The sequence below is a fragment of the Macaca nemestrina genome, chromosome 7 (assembly GCF_043159975.1).
Source record: "Macaca nemestrina isolate mMacNem1 chromosome 7, mMacNem.hap1, whole genome shotgun sequence".
Classification (NCBI taxonomy): Eukaryota; Metazoa; Chordata; class Mammalia; order Primates; family Cercopithecidae; genus Macaca; species Macaca nemestrina.
Genome location: NC_092131.1, coordinates 153887493 through 153903471, shown reverse-complemented (window position 1 = coordinate 153903471; position 15979 = coordinate 153887493). Strand labels below are relative to the sequence as shown.

The window sequence follows — 15979 nt, the reverse complement described above, 5'->3', positions numbered from 1 at the left end:
TCCTGGCTATGTATTTCTTGAAGCTGAAAGCAGTCATGCCTTCATTGAATTCTGGCCTCTACCACTTTCTCCCTCTCCTTATAATCGTCAACCCTCTGAACCATAAAATCCTTGGGGCACTTTTTCAGATTTCATTTTATTTGTGCCTTGTATTTCTTGCATTACCTGCCACATAGCTGGATATAGAGTAGGTTTTTAAAAAGCAGTATTATGACTATTGTGGATATGATAAAAAAGCAGTATCACTGAGTGTGTACTGTGTTCCATGTGCCATGCTAGTCACTTTACACATGCATTCTTTCTAATTTCATTGCTATTTCTTAGCTCAGTTATTTATTTATTTAAAGTGACTTATAATAACAGGTAACTTTCCAGAATTCACACCGTCAATAAGTTAATGAAATTTAGTTTCATTCTTTCCACTGTACCCATCTGCCAGGTGAATAATTTGCTATACTGTCTGTAGTTCCCCACCCCTATGTGACCAAATGTATGTAAAAAGATAGCAGCCTGGAAGGGTGAACATTTAATCTCAGTTACCTTGACAGCTTGGAATTGTAGGCCAATTATTATGTTATAGGTGTCTAGAACTTCTCCAAAGATGGAATTCTGTCAGGTGTAATAGTGTAAGCCTGTAGTCCCAGTTACTTGGGAGGCTGAGGTAGGAGGATGACTTGAGGCCAGGAGTTTGAGACCAGCCTGGAAAAAATAGCAAGACTGTCTCTAAAAATAATAAGAAGAAGAAGATGGGGTGCACATTAAATTTTGACCAGCCCTAGTGGTTTTGTTTTGTACAACTTAGTTCTGCACATTTTAGCTCTTGAGTTTCTTGGAACCAGAGCTACTACAAGCAGAAAACTTCAAAGCTAAGCATTTACTCCATGGTGATTTTCTGGCCAACTTGTTAAACTGAAATGTGGTCCTTTGATGTTTACCCCAGACTTGTTGGTTTTTATGTAAATGATCCAGTGAATTCTTCCACTATTTAATCCCTTTATTTTTCCTCTTTCAACTGAGGTCTTGGTGTGATTATCATCGGCTTAGCCGTGACAGTGACTGGTATCACTGGTTTATCCACCTCTGCTATTGCCACAAATGGATGTGTCAGAGGAGGTAATTAAACTTGTGACCCGCACCCTCATTTGTAAGGTAAAGGCAACACAGGCTCTAATAGTTCATCACTGACCTTTCTGGAGTGTTTTCAAAGGTAATGCAAGTTGGTTTCTTTTCCCCCATCAGGCAAAGAGATGCAAGAAAAATGGGGAAGGATTTAACCTTTGTCAAACCCCCAACTTTCTCATTCCGGTTCCTTCAAGCAAGAAAGAAGGTCAAATGTCATGTTTTCTCTTTTCACAGCCAGGATAGTTTCTCCCCCAGGACACCAGCATAAGTCAACTTTTCCTTTCCAAGGCTGCACTTTAGATTGTGTTTACTTTTGGAAACCATCCTTCATCATAATGAGCAGTTCTCTGACTTGGTCTTTATGCCAGGCAAACCAGTTTCTCCTTAGCACAAAGAAACCCCATTGGAGCCCGAGGCATGGACCTGAAAACTTAAATTAAAGGCAGTGTGGTTTGCAGCAATAGGGAATCCAAGGAAGAAAAGTAAAATGCAATATCTTCTATCTTTCATTGCTAACAGGTCTTGGAGTTCTCATAATTCTTCTTTCCACCATGGTAACTTCTATTACTGGGTTGTCAACTTCTGCGATAGCAACTAACGGGTTTGTTCGTGGAGGTAAAATCTCTAAGATATCTAATGCCCTCATCACTTGCTACGGGTAGGCAAACAATTTTTTATACTTCTTTTTGATGGGAACAAGGAAGTAGCCCAATGTTCTTGAAGCTTGGCTATCTGGAGGAGCTGGATGCCAAAGAAAACCTAAGGTACGATGAGAATAGTCCAGGTCTACTCTGGTCTCTTTTCTAATGGATCTCTCTGACACGTTGTAGGTTGTGCTTTACAGATGTGCACCTTCCTTAGGTAAACTTTTTCTTTTTCAGGCTAGTCTGCACTCCTCTAGCTGATGTTCCTTGGAAAACGATTCCCAGATTTGGCTTCCATTTTAAAGTTTAGTACATTTCAGGTGCTTCCTAGACCTTCATGAAATGGGATCTTTTAGAACATTTCAGGTTTTCACAGGGAGAAGGATCTTTCTGTGACAAGATTCAGACTGCTGCCTCCTGAAGTACTGGTGACTTCTCTCAATACTGGAACCAAACACCTCTCTTGGGGGATTTTGCAGGTCTTGGAGTCATCATCATTGGCCTGAGTGTGGTAGTGACGACACTCACAGGTATTTCTATGTCTGCTATTTGCACGAATGGAGTAGTAAGAGGAGGTAAGCCAATTAATTTACTTATGACTAGAGGCTTGGTTACTAGTAATGTCTGAAGTTAGTTTACTATTGGAAGTGAAATTAACATATTGCTAATTAGTCCCCAATATCCTAAAACAAAACAAAATAACCAAAAATTTAAACAGCAAAGCAAAACTTTTCTCAACTAAAATGAGAATATCTTCATTGACACCACCCATTTTTTGTAACGAAACATGTTTATAAAGTTTATAAAGTGGAGAGTGACTATGTGTCTAGTAAGAAGGTATGGAATATTATAGCAAAATATATGGTTTCTTTGTACCTTGGATGAGACCCACTTGCTCTCTCACAGGTCCCCTCAGCATGGGTCTTCTTCAGTGCCCCAGTTGGCATTGCTGATGGTTCTCACTCAGTAAACCACCCCTGCACCCAGGCCTCGGGGCTCACCCCAAACACTGTGCCCCCAATGGCCAACAGGCAAGGGAAGATCATTAAAAGGGGATAAGTAAATAAATAAGCAAAGAGTTACTTTCAAATAATCTAGGAGTAGGCAGGCCTAGGCAGAAAGTGAAATGGATGAAATGTATCGTTGTTCTTCTGTCTTCCTTTGTTCGCCCCCCCTTTCCCCTTTGGTTTCTCTGGTTCTCAACTTGGGTACCTTATCCAGGTCTTCCTACTCAGGGCCTTCTAAAACACCATCCTGCCCACGACACACGTCCACTCTCATCTTCTGCCTGTCTTTCATGTTGACCCAGTCCACCTAGGTAACTGGCTAGCTCATTTGTTTCAGGTAATCTGTATTAAGGAAATAATGGGGATTTGCTCCACCCAGACAATATGCGACATTTTTAGAGAGGACTTTGACTCCTGAGCCCAAAAGAGTTACTATAGTGAAACAAATTTCTTCTCAGCAAAAAGTAATTTTGTTTTGTTTTTAGGTGTGTTTGTTTGTCATTCGTGTGCCAACTCTGCCCACCTCCAAGGCCACCTCTATATAGGAAGTCAATCTTACTATGGTCTGTGATAATCAGACCTCCTAACATTTAGTCCTTTTCACCTTCAATAAGCTGCCCTAGGTACCCCTCTAGGCAGTTGAGCAATCGAGTTCAATGTTTCATGTGCACCGAAGTATGCAACTATATATATTTAATAGAACTACTTTTTCAATGTCCAAGAGAGAAGTAATTGTTCCAGACCCTCCCCACTTTTCTTCCCACTTGCCACTCCCAAACATCGTGCTCTCAGTGGCCAACAGGCAAGGGACCTACTGGCCACACCCATACATATATGGGTATTTAGCAATAATCATGCCTTCTTGAGCTAAAAACATAGAAAACCAAGCTTGATTTATAGAATGAATAATATATCACACTTTATAGATATCTTGTTTTATGCAGCACATATATATCAGAAAATTTTACATATGTACCTATATATGTTTTGTATATATATGTTTATATATATATACATCATGCCTTCTTTCACTAAAAACATAGAAAAGCAAGTTTGATTTATAGAATGGATAATACAGATATCTTGTTTTATGCAGTACATATATATCAGGAAATTGTATATATGTACAAATATCTATATATGTATGTATATATATAGTACATGTATACACAACAGAAGGGAAGTTAGAATAACAAAGATAAACTTCACCTACTCCATTTTCTACCTAGACTTTCCTACTCCTGGAAATTTTTTATATATAATTTTACTTCAGTTGCATTATTAATTTGAATACTCTAATGATATTTTTATAAAGTCAACACATTTCTTGGTAAAGTTTGCTATGTTCTTATTTGTAGCTTTTTTGCATTTAGGTTTTAATAGATTGGGCTTCATTAAGTCAGGATACCTCTATTGTAGATTAAGTACAGAATACCAAGAAGGGCTATGTTATTCACTGGGTAACACAGGATTCCTAAAATTATTAGGAAGTTGTAATATTAATATTGAAATAATTCACACTATAAATGTTCTCAGATAGTCACAGTCATTTGGTCATATAAACTAGCAATTCCTCAATGTAAAGTATGTTCATTTCTTGTTTCAGGTGGGGCCTACTATCTTATTTCCAGAAGTTTAGGGCCCGAGTTCGGTGGGTCAATAGGCCTGATCTTTGCTTTTGCTAATGCAGTGGCTGTTGCTATGTATGTGGTGGGATTTGCTGAGACTGTAGTAGATCTTCTTAAGGTAATTAAAAGTTTTTCTTTTTTTCTGCCAAGCAGCACAATTTAGTTTAGTTTGCCTTCTCAGGGCACTAGGGGATATCACTACAGCTAAATGAGAGGAAAAAAGATAAATATAGTGGAAGGAGCCTGGGCTTGGCCTCAGAAGATCTGGCTTTGAGTCTAGGTTCTCACGTTTACCAGCCAAGAAGGTTTGGATTAGTTCCTCTATTCTTCCAGACTTTGTTTTCCAAATCTATAACATGGTGTAATAATACTGTTGTATGTATTTCACAGAAGTGTGGCACAGATCAAATGAAATAATGTACATGAAATACTATGTAAAATAGGAAACATCAGATAAATAATGGATATTGCTGTCAACAGTAGTACTATGATGATGGTTATAGATTTCCAGAAGGAAAGAAAGTTGAAAAATTAAAATAACTCACTCCAGAAAACTAGCCATTTCCTAGTTTAGGTGCCCAGTGGAGGATGTTGTATGTGCAAGCACATTCATTAGCTGATATATCAACTAATTTCTAGTCCTTTTCTCATAGTAATGGTAGCATTCAGTGAATTCAATTGGAAAAAGTACCTCTAGTTAAAAATTAGATAAATAAATAAGCTTACAGTTCATAAGGTATATTACCTTCAAGAGATGCATTATCAGGTTTGTGTCATCTGTTCTTAAATAGGACGCCACTTAACTTTCAGTATTTACACTGTAAACCATTCATTTTTATTCTGCTAGGATTCCCCTTGACACACAGAAATAACTAGTCATTCTTCTGAAATAAAACACAGTATGTATGTGTATACGTATTTTTGCTTAGTACTACAACGGCTTCAAAAGCTAGAATGAATTCTAAAATGTCTAACTCCTAACCTTGACTATCAAAGGCCTATTATCACAGAAAAAAAAAAAGTTAGGTATTTTTATCTTCATATATTTATGAATACTCCATTTTTCTATTATGTTATATGGCCCCACGTGTAATTGTATAGTAACTCTTTTTACAGTTAAACATTGCAATAAAACTCACATGCAAAGAGCTGTATCTCTAAGCACTTACAAATTTGTTTCCCCAGGAGAGTGATTCGATGATGGTGGATCCAACCAATGACATCCGGATTATAGGCTCCATCACAGTGGTGATTCTTCTAGGAATTTCAGTAGCTGGAATGGAATGGGAGGCAAAGGTAAATTTCTCAAAAATGATATTATCAACAGTGGTTAGTCAGGTCCTGAATAGATTGCAGGAGTAGAAGGAACTCCATATTCAAAAAGAATTGCTGTTATTACCTGCTATGGTGAAATGAGCAGGCAAGTGCTAGGTGGAACACCAAGCCTGCAAACACGAAGCCCAGGCAGTCATGACTCAGGGCTCATGAGTCACGTGACTGCTGTATTTTGTCTCTCTGTGCTTTCACCAAAGCGGCTGCCTTATGCACAGACCCCTTATGATCATAGCAGCGGTGCACGTTGGAAGCCTGGGTCTTTCAATCACAAACCCTGGTTCCTCTTTCAAGCTGCCTGTGGGTGCAAAAGCCCAAGAGAAATGGCAAGTGTGTTGGAAGCTTGCCAAAGAAACTTGCAAAAGATAAAGACACTGAAGCACCGAGAGGTTACACAATTTACTGAAGGCCACAGAGATATAAACTGGTTTCAAATTCAGGCACTCTAACTACAGAGCTGGAGCTTTAAATGCTACCCTCTACTGCTACTAAACTTCATTGCCTCGCTCAGGGAATAAAGTTATCTAAAGTAGGGTTCTCCTATGTTTTTTCTCCTATGTTTTTTCAATCACAGTGTCCTGTTGATACTAATTTTCACGAATTCCCTTTTTATGTTAATTTCTTTATTTGCTTGCTTATTATTGATCTCTTCGTAGACCATACGTAAGGATTAGGCCTGTTTTGGTCACAGGTGAGTATCAGTGCCTAGAAGAATGTTCAACACGTGGTAGGCACTTACTGAAGTTTTGTTGAATGTGTGAATGCATAATCTATAAATAAATGCCATGTAGGAATGTTTTCTATTGACTTATACAGGTGGGAGGCACCTATATAAGAGGCAAAAACTATCATTCTCTTCTGAAACCCAGTACTTCACCAGCAAATTTGGGTACATCATGGGCTTCAGAACCAGAAAATCTCTGAGTTTAACCAGTGATAAAATGGATAGCAAATTTTTGAATGATGGGAAACATTTCTTTTGCCTCCTTTGTAATTCCCTCAAGTGACCGGTGCAATGGAAAGTATTCCTACATGCCTGTGGAGGAAGTAACTGGATCTCAAGCGGTCACGAGACGTGGAAAGACAGCCAAAGCCTCCCATTTAAATGGGCTGGGCACGGTGGCTCACACCTGTAATCCCAGCACTTTGGGAGGCTGAGGAGGGCAGATCACAAGGTCAGGAGTTCGAGACTAGCCTGGCCAACATGGTGAAACCCTGTCTCTACTAAAAATACAATATTAGCCAGGGTGGCATATGCCTGTAATCCCAGCTACTCGGGAGGCTGAGGCAGGAGGGTTGCTTGAACCCAGGAGGTGGAGGTTGCAGTGAGCCCAGATCACGCCATTGCACTCCAGCCTGGGCGACAGAGTGAGACTCCATCTCAGGAAAACAAAACAAAATAAAATAATAAAACATAAAAGATTAAATTGTCAAGAAAGGCCTCTCTGAGGAGGTAACTAAGACTTAAAGGATGAAAAGAAGGAAATAGCTATGCAAGGAGTAGACTGAAGTGCTTTCCAGGTAAAGGAAACAGCATATGGCAACACCAAGCCATAAACACCTTGCAGCATTGGAGGGGCTGAAGGAAGGACCATCTGGCCAGTCAACCTTGCAGACTGCTTGTGCTGAGCACACAGTGGTAGCCTGACGTCAAGTGCACTGGGCATCACAGGAATTCTGTTCATCATTCTGCATTCTCGAACTCCTGCAGTTAGCACTGGGAACAGAAACAACCGATAAGTGCTCTGCCGAAAACAAACAAACAAAACCCCCTCAAGTCTATCAGTGTTAAAACTTTTGGCTTCATTTACATTCCTGGGACAATGGTGGAAGTTACCCACCTGCTACTTAGAGTGTTACAGAAATGTCACCTTGAAGTGCCCAAACACGTGCTCCATTAAAAATGTGGTATATGCATCCAAGTAGAATAAGGCCTGTTTACATGCCATTCTAATAAGGATGCACTTATTACCTACTCTGGGTAGCAGAGATTTAACTGAAATAATCAGACGGAGTCTTTCTGCAGTGGACACTTCTAACTTTTACAATTGTGTAAAAAGTTGTTAAATAAATCTAATTTGGTTTCCTTTTACCTTGCCATTCCAGGCCCAAGTGATTCTTCTGGTCATTCTTCTCATTGCTATTGCAAACTTCTTCATTGGAACTGTCATTCCATCCAACAATGAGAAAAAGTCCAGAGGTTTCTTTAATTACCAAGGTACATGGAATAAATTGGTTGCTTTTCACTGAATACTTCTCCATTGCCCTCCTCGTCACCATCCCCATCACCCCAACCCCAGCCATCAGAATGCCTGGCTCCCCTTTCAAGTTACCTGTGGATGCGGAAGCTCAAAAGAAATGGGAAGTGCATTGGGGAAGCATAATAGAGGCAAAAACTATCATTCTCTTCTGAAACCCAGTACCTCACCAGCAAATCTGGGCACACCATAGGTTTTAGAACCAGAAAATATATGAGTTTCACTAGTGATAAAATGGATAGTAAATTTCTCCAGGAAAGAGCCTGGTGTTGGATTCAGGAGACCCAAGGTTGGGTCTCAACTCTGCCACTTAACAGCTGGACAGAACACCTAATGTGACTGGGTCTCAGATTTTCCTGCCAAAACGTGGACAATAATGAGAACTTCCTGACAGAATTTTGAGAAACAAATAAGACAGTTTCTCAAAATGTGCTTTGCAATGCAAAAGTGCTTTGTAAACCTTTTGTTGTTGCTGTCAAATAGCAGAAACAGAGACACAGCTCAGTTTGTTCAGCCACTGCAGAGCACTAAAGTCAAACATAGGCATTTCTTTCTCCCTGCTAGACTTGTTTGCACCTTGCTTTCCCATAGCATTACCTAGTGAAGCATCACTGTCAGGCTTTCAGGCAGAAAAGACTGCAGGAGTTACTCAGTGTAGCATCCTATGATAATATCACAGAGCGTGAAATCTGACTTCTTTCTCTCCTTATTTTACTCCTTCTATCCGTTCTTGCCTTTCTTTTCCCTCTAGCTTGCTCAAGAACCCACTTTTGAGTCTTTAAATGTTTCCCTTCATTATTTACTCAGTGGTCAGTATTTATTTCTTTTTGATATCACATATCTCTTTCTTCCTGACTCCTTTTCTTCATAAAGACTTTCTGGTTCACTTTGCATGTTAATATCCTTTTCCTTTCTATTATTTTCCCTCCTTCCCACTCCTACCATATTTTTTTTTCTTTAAGCCTTTTTTTCCTATTTTTCCATCCCAGATTCTTTTGTTCACATTTTTCTTCCTCTTCTTTTCTCTTTCTTCCTCCTGTTTTCCTTCCAGGTTGTTTCCTTTTTATTTGAGTAATTTGGTGACAACCTGTGGGATGGTATTATTTTATTAACAAAGCTCCTCATCATAATATTCTCCCATACTGAGGATTTGGTATAAGCAGCTAAGATCTAATACCCAGGAGTAAAGAGTAAAAAGATTCATACATTAGTAGCAAAATTGTAAAGTAGACTCACCCACAAGGTTCTTCAACTACAAAAAAAAATAAGGCATCGAAAACCAGTGTATTGATTGTTTATGGTATTTATGCGTGTGAGAATGTAGTTGTGTGTGTGTGTATGTGTGTGGTGGTGCATTTGTGGGTATGCCAGTGTGGTCGTGAGAGAATTCTTCATCTCCTCCTCTTTCAACTTTTTCTAGATGCAAAAAAGTCAGACAGCCTGGATCTCTGTCGGCACAAAAATTGATTTTTCAGAACGATGTCATAGAGATCTAAAAGCTTACGATATATATTTTGACTTTTGGCAAATATTAACATAAAGTTCCTCAGGAGTACACCACATCTTGAAGTTCATTCCATTTAGAATATAGGAATGTGGTCAGGTGCAGCGGCTCATGGCTGTAATCCCAGCCCTTTGGGAGACTGAGGCGGGTGGATCCCCTGAGGTCAGGAGTTCGAGACCAGCCTGGCCCACATGGTGAAACCCCGTCTCTACTAAAAATACAAAAAATTAGCCAGGTGTGTGGCAGGTGCCTGTAATCTCAGCTACTTGGGAGGCTGAGGCAGGAGAATCGCTTGGTTGCTTGAACCTGGGAAGTGGAGGTTACAGTGAGCTGAGATCACGCCATTGCACTCCAGCCTGGGCAACAGAGTGAGACTCTGTCTCAAAAAAAAAAAAAATTAGAACATAGGAATGTATTTGCATTTAGGGCTAGGGAAGCCGACCGTGACTTAATCTCCTACACTGTGAAAAATGTCTACATGATAACTTTCTTATAATTTATGTTGCAGCATCAATATTTGCAGAAAACTTTGGGCCACACTTCACAAAGGGTGAAGGCTTCTTCTCTGTCTTTGCCATTTTCTTCCCAGCAGCTACTGGGATTCTTGCTGGTGCCAATATCTCAGGAGATTTGGAGGTACGTTGTTTGCTCTGCTTTGCAGTCCTGGGACGTGGTGGTACAGCTGGTGGGTAGCACAAGGAGCTAGAGAGGTTAAATGTGACCATATCACCCGACATATTCAAACTGTATGTTTCTGTAAGATTTCCTGATGACTTAAAAGTTCTTTCCTTTAATGCCACATTTGGATTTCTATTCCAGATAATTCTTCCAAAAGTCTTATTCGGTGATATCAGAAGAACAGAGTAGTGTGATCGTGTGTCATATTTCCCCAAAATAAATGTAGTTCAGTGAAAAAAATGCCAGAACCGTCCTTTCTCTTTTAAACCCAAATGAATGAGAATATTTTCCTGTAAAAGTAAAAACAAAACAAAACAAAGGGAAATAATCACATTTTCACTTAGCTTCCCACTTATTATTCTGTGTGAAGTACTGCAAAGAGCATGGTATGAGTTAGGATATGGTAACGTTATAAAAGACCAGCAACAGTGGCCTAAACAAGATGCAGGTTTTAATGCACAAAGTCTAGCTCAGTTGGGCACAGTGTCATGCACCTATAGTCCCAGCCAATTGGGAGGCTGAGGTGGGAGGATTGCTTGAACCCAGGAGTTTGAGGCCAGCCTGGGCAATACAGCAAGACCCTGATCTCTTAAAAAAAACAAAAATAAATAAAACATATGTATATTTCTTGGTTAGTCTTGATATACTCATGAATAAATAAATAAACATTTTATGTTAAATCAAGCCCATAGGCCATCCAGTGGTATAAGAAAGGTCTGCTCCAAAAGGTAGCCCAGGAACCCAGATAACCTCTTTGTTTCACCGTTACTTTGGGGCTTGCCCTCTATCTGCAAGGTCACATTCCAGTCCATGGGAAGGGGGATAAGCATGTAGAGGGCAAGCAATTCCTAGAACTTGCATGTATCGCTCCTGCTGACATTCCATTGGCCAGAATTTAGTCTTGTGGCCTTACCTAGTTGCATGGAGGGTGGGAAATGTAGTCTCTATCTGGGCAGCCACATGCCCAGATAAAATTTTAGGGGGTTCTAGTATTAAAAGGAGGAAAGTGAGGATGTATATCAGGGAACAATAAGCTGTTTCTAACACACACACACACATACACACACACACACACACACACACACAAAGTAGAAGCCACAGGTTTTACCTCAACAAATTTATGATCAACTTTAGAAGACAAGAAATATTTTCAAGACTCATCAAGAAATATACATACATGAAAACCATATGCATTGTCCAAGTGGGATGTGAAATAAAAATACTGAAAAAAAAAATTGTTAAATTAATCAGGGATGATTTTCTCAAAGAAATAACTTTTGAACCTGAACATAAAGCAAAGGCTGGATGCTGACTATTGATGAAGAAATATAGAGTATTCCAGGCAGAAAGGATAGTCAGGCATGAGGAAACTGGAAACAGTGAGAAGTCTCTTACAGTTCAACTGGAGAAACCCTGATGGGGCTCGATCACCTTGAAGGCAAAGGGAAACAGCTATTGGAGGGACTTGAGCCAGAGGCGCTTGCCCTAGAACATAACTCCATGAAAGCAGAGACTTTCCCTTTGATTTTGTTCATTGCTATATCCTCAAAGCTAGCACAGCCTCAATAAATACTAATTGAGTAAATAAAATAAAGGCATTTAGATTTTTTATATTAAGGGCCACAGTGCTATGGTAAGTTCTCAAGCAGAAATATGGCATAAAAATATTATGCTGAAGTGCAGAAAAGTTAAGAAACTTGTTCAAAATGATTCAAGTAGTATCACTGCTGAATGAAATTTAGCTATGGATGTTGAACTTCTGGTTTCTCAGCTCTGGGAGAGTATCAGAGGTCACTGATTTAAATTTCTGCAAACTATAAACACATCTTTAAAGTAAAGAATATTGTTCTTTCTTTAGACTCCTTAAAAACAAGTTTGTATCAGATGTTTAGCAGTCAGTTCCGCTTAGCTAGCCCTCACTGAGTGCCTGTTCACACCAGGTACTGAGGAAGCAAGGAGCTTCACCTGTCCCTCAAGGAGCTCAAAGTCGAAGGGGGAGACAGACTTCCCTTACATGAATTAGAACAAGCAAGAGTAGAATCAAGTGCAAAGGAAAGAGGAAGCAGCAATTGCCTGTCCCCTCAAAAGTAAAGGAAGACTTTCAGAAGAGGGGACACTCAATCCAGGTTTTGAGGGATGAACAGGAGTCTGCCAACAGGACAAAGAAGAGAGGAACATTTGAAACGGAAGGAATGGGGTGTAAAAAGGCACCGAGAAAGATGCTGCTACTGAGAATTATTTTACGTGCAGAGTAGCGTATGTCATCCTTCATTAATATGTTAAGAAACATATTTATAAAGAATTTTCTATGTGCCCTAAGTACTCTGGGAGTAAGCAAAGAAAGAGAAGATATTATTTCTGTCTGAAAAGACAAGACTTAAAATTCCGCCCCCTTCAAAATAAGTGTTAACTTGATTTAGGGTTGTTATGTTAGTGAAGAAGTTTTTATTTATTTAGCAGCCTCTACTGAGATACCTCTGATTCTAAGTTCACATGTAAAGAACTACAAACAATGGCCTGTTAGGATTTGGGGGGCATACATGGTCATAACATTATCGTAGAATGTTGCATTCTTTTTATTTAAAAATACTTTTATGATTTTATAATTAAGTTTAACTTTTAACACATACACTACTATATACTATATACTTTTACTATATACAGAACTCAGGGGTCCTCTAAACTACAGACAGTAGAGTTTGGATATTATCCCCAAACTAGCTGGAGATTCTAAGGAGGTTAGACAAAGGAGTAACATGATCAAATATGTGTTTTATAGAGAGCCTGCTAACAGCTTGTGGAGGGTGGTTTGGAAGGTGGGGAAAGGGTGTAATAGGCAGGAAGACTGGAGGCAGAAAGATCAATTAGAGACTATCATAATAGTCTGGACAAAAGACAACATGGGCCTGATTTAAGGCCATGCAGAGGAAAAGAACCAAAGATATCAGCTTTTGTTAGAGTTAGGAGAAGAAATAGAAAAAAAAAAAATGTTTTTTACTATGACCCACTGTAAGAAAACATTATATATCACAACCAAGTGCACACTTAGAAAATTTTCCCCAAATGGTTCTCTACTTTATTACAAGCAATGCCTTCTGATATTCTCACATCAGTTCTATTCTATTGCATTCTTTTAATGCTGGCGGTAACCTGTTGAATTGATTCCACAGTATAGTAGATGAGGAAAGGAAGCTCACATTTGTCTATTGAGGTTGAAATGGCAGAAGGACATGGGGTGGCGATGTCTAGTGAGTGGGTAGCTAGATGTATGAGTCTGGAGCTCTGAAAGGAGCTAGGGCAGGACTGGCAGCCATGGCATGGATGAGTTAATGCAGGTATGTGCAAAAGGGGAGAGAGAAGAGGTTTGAGGCAGCGTTCAGGGAGACACAGACATTCAAAGTATTAATGGTAAAAAGCAAGTCCATGAAGAAAAAAGAGACAGAGCTAAGAAGCAGGAGAAATCAAAAGATAGTGGGGTCATGAAAATCAAGAGAGGAGAATGCTTTGAGAAGTAATAACGTGGTCACAAGCCGGAGGGGCCAACCATGTTAAGTTCTGGGAGGTGACAATATGTTGGGAAATGGGGAGGAAACGTCAGTACTTATAGATATTATTTCTCTTTGAAAGTGAACCTAGAAATAAAACATAATGGATTCAGTTCAATTTAGGAAACATTTACTGTTTACACACTATAGGGTAGGCAGGGTCCTGATCTCTACTCACAGCCTCAGAATCCTCCTCTGGAAGGAAGCTCACAGGCACAAGGGCATGCGACAAATCCAGAACCTTACATTTGCTAATAACGCACTAATAGATGATCTTTAAATACGTACCAGGGAGAAGATTTAGAAAATACCCAAGTCTAATCAAGAAGTGATTTCAGAGAAGCAAAATTAGGATGTGGTTGACATACTGAGAAAGCAGGGATCTAATAGATTGCTTGCACTCTGTCCTAAGGAAAAATAAAATGTCTAATGAAAAAAGATAAAGAAGGTTAGGTTTTGGGTTACTGCTTGTGGATGGAAACTACATTTCAAGTGAAAATCAATAATTTGTCAAAGTCCTCCTGAGCCCTATCTAAGGAGAAGCTAGCCAGACCAGACAATGTGAATATCTAATCATACACTAATATATTGGCATCCAGATTTACATGTTAATGTCTTGGGATCATGGCTAGACAAGGTGGCTTATGCTTATAATCACAGCATTTTGGGAGGCCAAGGTGGGCGATTGTCTGAGTCCAGGAGTTTGAGACCAGCCTGAGCAACTTGGCAAAACCCTGTCTCTACAAAACACACACACAAAAATAGCTGGGCAGGGTCGCACACACCTATCATCCCAGCTACTTGGGAGGCTGAGGTGGGAGGATCATTTGAGCACGGGAAGGTTGAGGCTGCAGTGAACCACGATTGAGCCACTGCAATCCAGCCTGGGCAACAGAGCAAGAATCCATGTCAAAATAAATAAATAAATAATAATGTCTTAGAGTCATGATCGACTCTCATGTGACTTCTGTTAAGTCATTTTAGAGCTTGTAGCAGATAGTTGCAAATAAAAACTAAGTTTGTGGGGTGTTTGTTTGTTTGGAGACAGCGTCTTACTCTGTCGCCCAGGCTGGAGTGCAGTTGCGCAATCTCAGTTCACTGCAACCTTCGCCTCCCAGGTTCAAGTGATTCTCGTGCCTCAGTCTCCTGAGCACCTGGGATTACAGGCACACATCACCATGCACAGCTAATTTTTATATTTTTAGTAGAGATGGGGTTTCGCCATGTTGGCCAGGCTGCTCTCAAACTCCTGACCTCAGGTGATCCGCCCGCCTTGGCCTCCCAAAGTGCTGGGATTACAGACGTGAGCCACCGTGCCTGGCCAAAAACTAAGTTTTTGTGTTTTAGGTACAAGACTGCCTTCCATCTTCACATCTGTTATCCATATATATATATAAATAAATATGCAGAAATGTTATATATATATTTTTTTCTGTTTTTCCCACTGTCAGTTCTTTACATTTTACACAGATATCAAGGAATTCTTCATCAATAAAATAAATTTGGGAAGATAACATAAATTAGGGTATTCAGTAGGCCCCATCATAGTCATGACTGCCTTCTTTTTCCTTCTGTGCACTGCCCCATTTCATACACCTGCCACACTGAAGACAATAGTTTGGAAGGAAGAGACTGGGTACGTACGTGTCAGAACAAACCCTGTGTGCAGATACTCCTAGAAGAGTGCGGAGGAATTAATGATCACAGAGTGGTTCCACAGGGCCAGCTTACTGCCATGTGGGGGAGGTTTGCTTGATTCAGTTGTGACTTTCAGTTGTCAAGTGAGTCTACATTCACTATGTATAACCTTTTTGACGGACTCGTTCAGCACATTTTAGTTTTCTTTTTAAAGCACAAACTTTGTTTGACTGCAGTGATTGCTTATTTGTATTGATGAGTCTAATGTGCTCTGGCTGGGGGACTCATACCTGCTGATATTGTGCCTTCTTCAATTCAATATTTATTGACTCCTACTCTGTGCCAGGCCCTGTCCTGTAAAAGTGAAGACATTAAAATTTCTATTTAATAATCTCTATTAAGTTGAGTTGAATACAATTCAATATGCTACTTAAAAATTGATTTTATATGATTTATGCCCCCCAAATAGGATATAAAATGGCAAATTAAGTATGATGTGAAATCAACTTAGTGAATGTATATACACTTATAAGCAAGAGAAAAGCCCATTTTCTGGTATAAGCTTGAATTTGCCTCTTTCTTTATGTCTGCTTATGGAAATTAAATATCTCCCATTGCAGATA

At 39.6% G+C, this 15979-nt stretch overlaps 1 protein-coding gene across 7 annotated transcripts in view; it reads left to right on the top strand.

Moving 5' to 3' along the window:
* LOC105490718 (solute carrier family 12 member 1) overlaps positions 1–15979 on the top strand; it is a 102031-nt gene that overhangs the window by 19718 nt on the left and 66334 nt on the right. For 3 of the 7 annotated variants that reach the window (XM_071066895.1, XM_071066896.1, XM_071066897.1), the window contains exons 5-10: positions 1018–1113; positions 2246–2341; positions 4380–4519; positions 5587–5697; positions 7840–7951; positions 10004–10131. In XM_071066895.1, coding sequence (XP_070922996.1) covers positions 1018–1113; positions 2246–2341; positions 4380–4519; positions 5587–5697; positions 7840–7951; positions 10004–10131 — 683 coding nt within the window. Of the gene's footprint in view, positions 1–1017; positions 1208–1641; positions 1738–2245; positions 2342–4379; positions 4520–5586; positions 5698–7839; positions 7952–10003; positions 10132–15979 lie in introns of those variants that run through there. The other 4 variants (XM_011756636.3, XM_011756621.3, XM_011756607.3 and 1 more) reach the window with 4 other exon arrangements.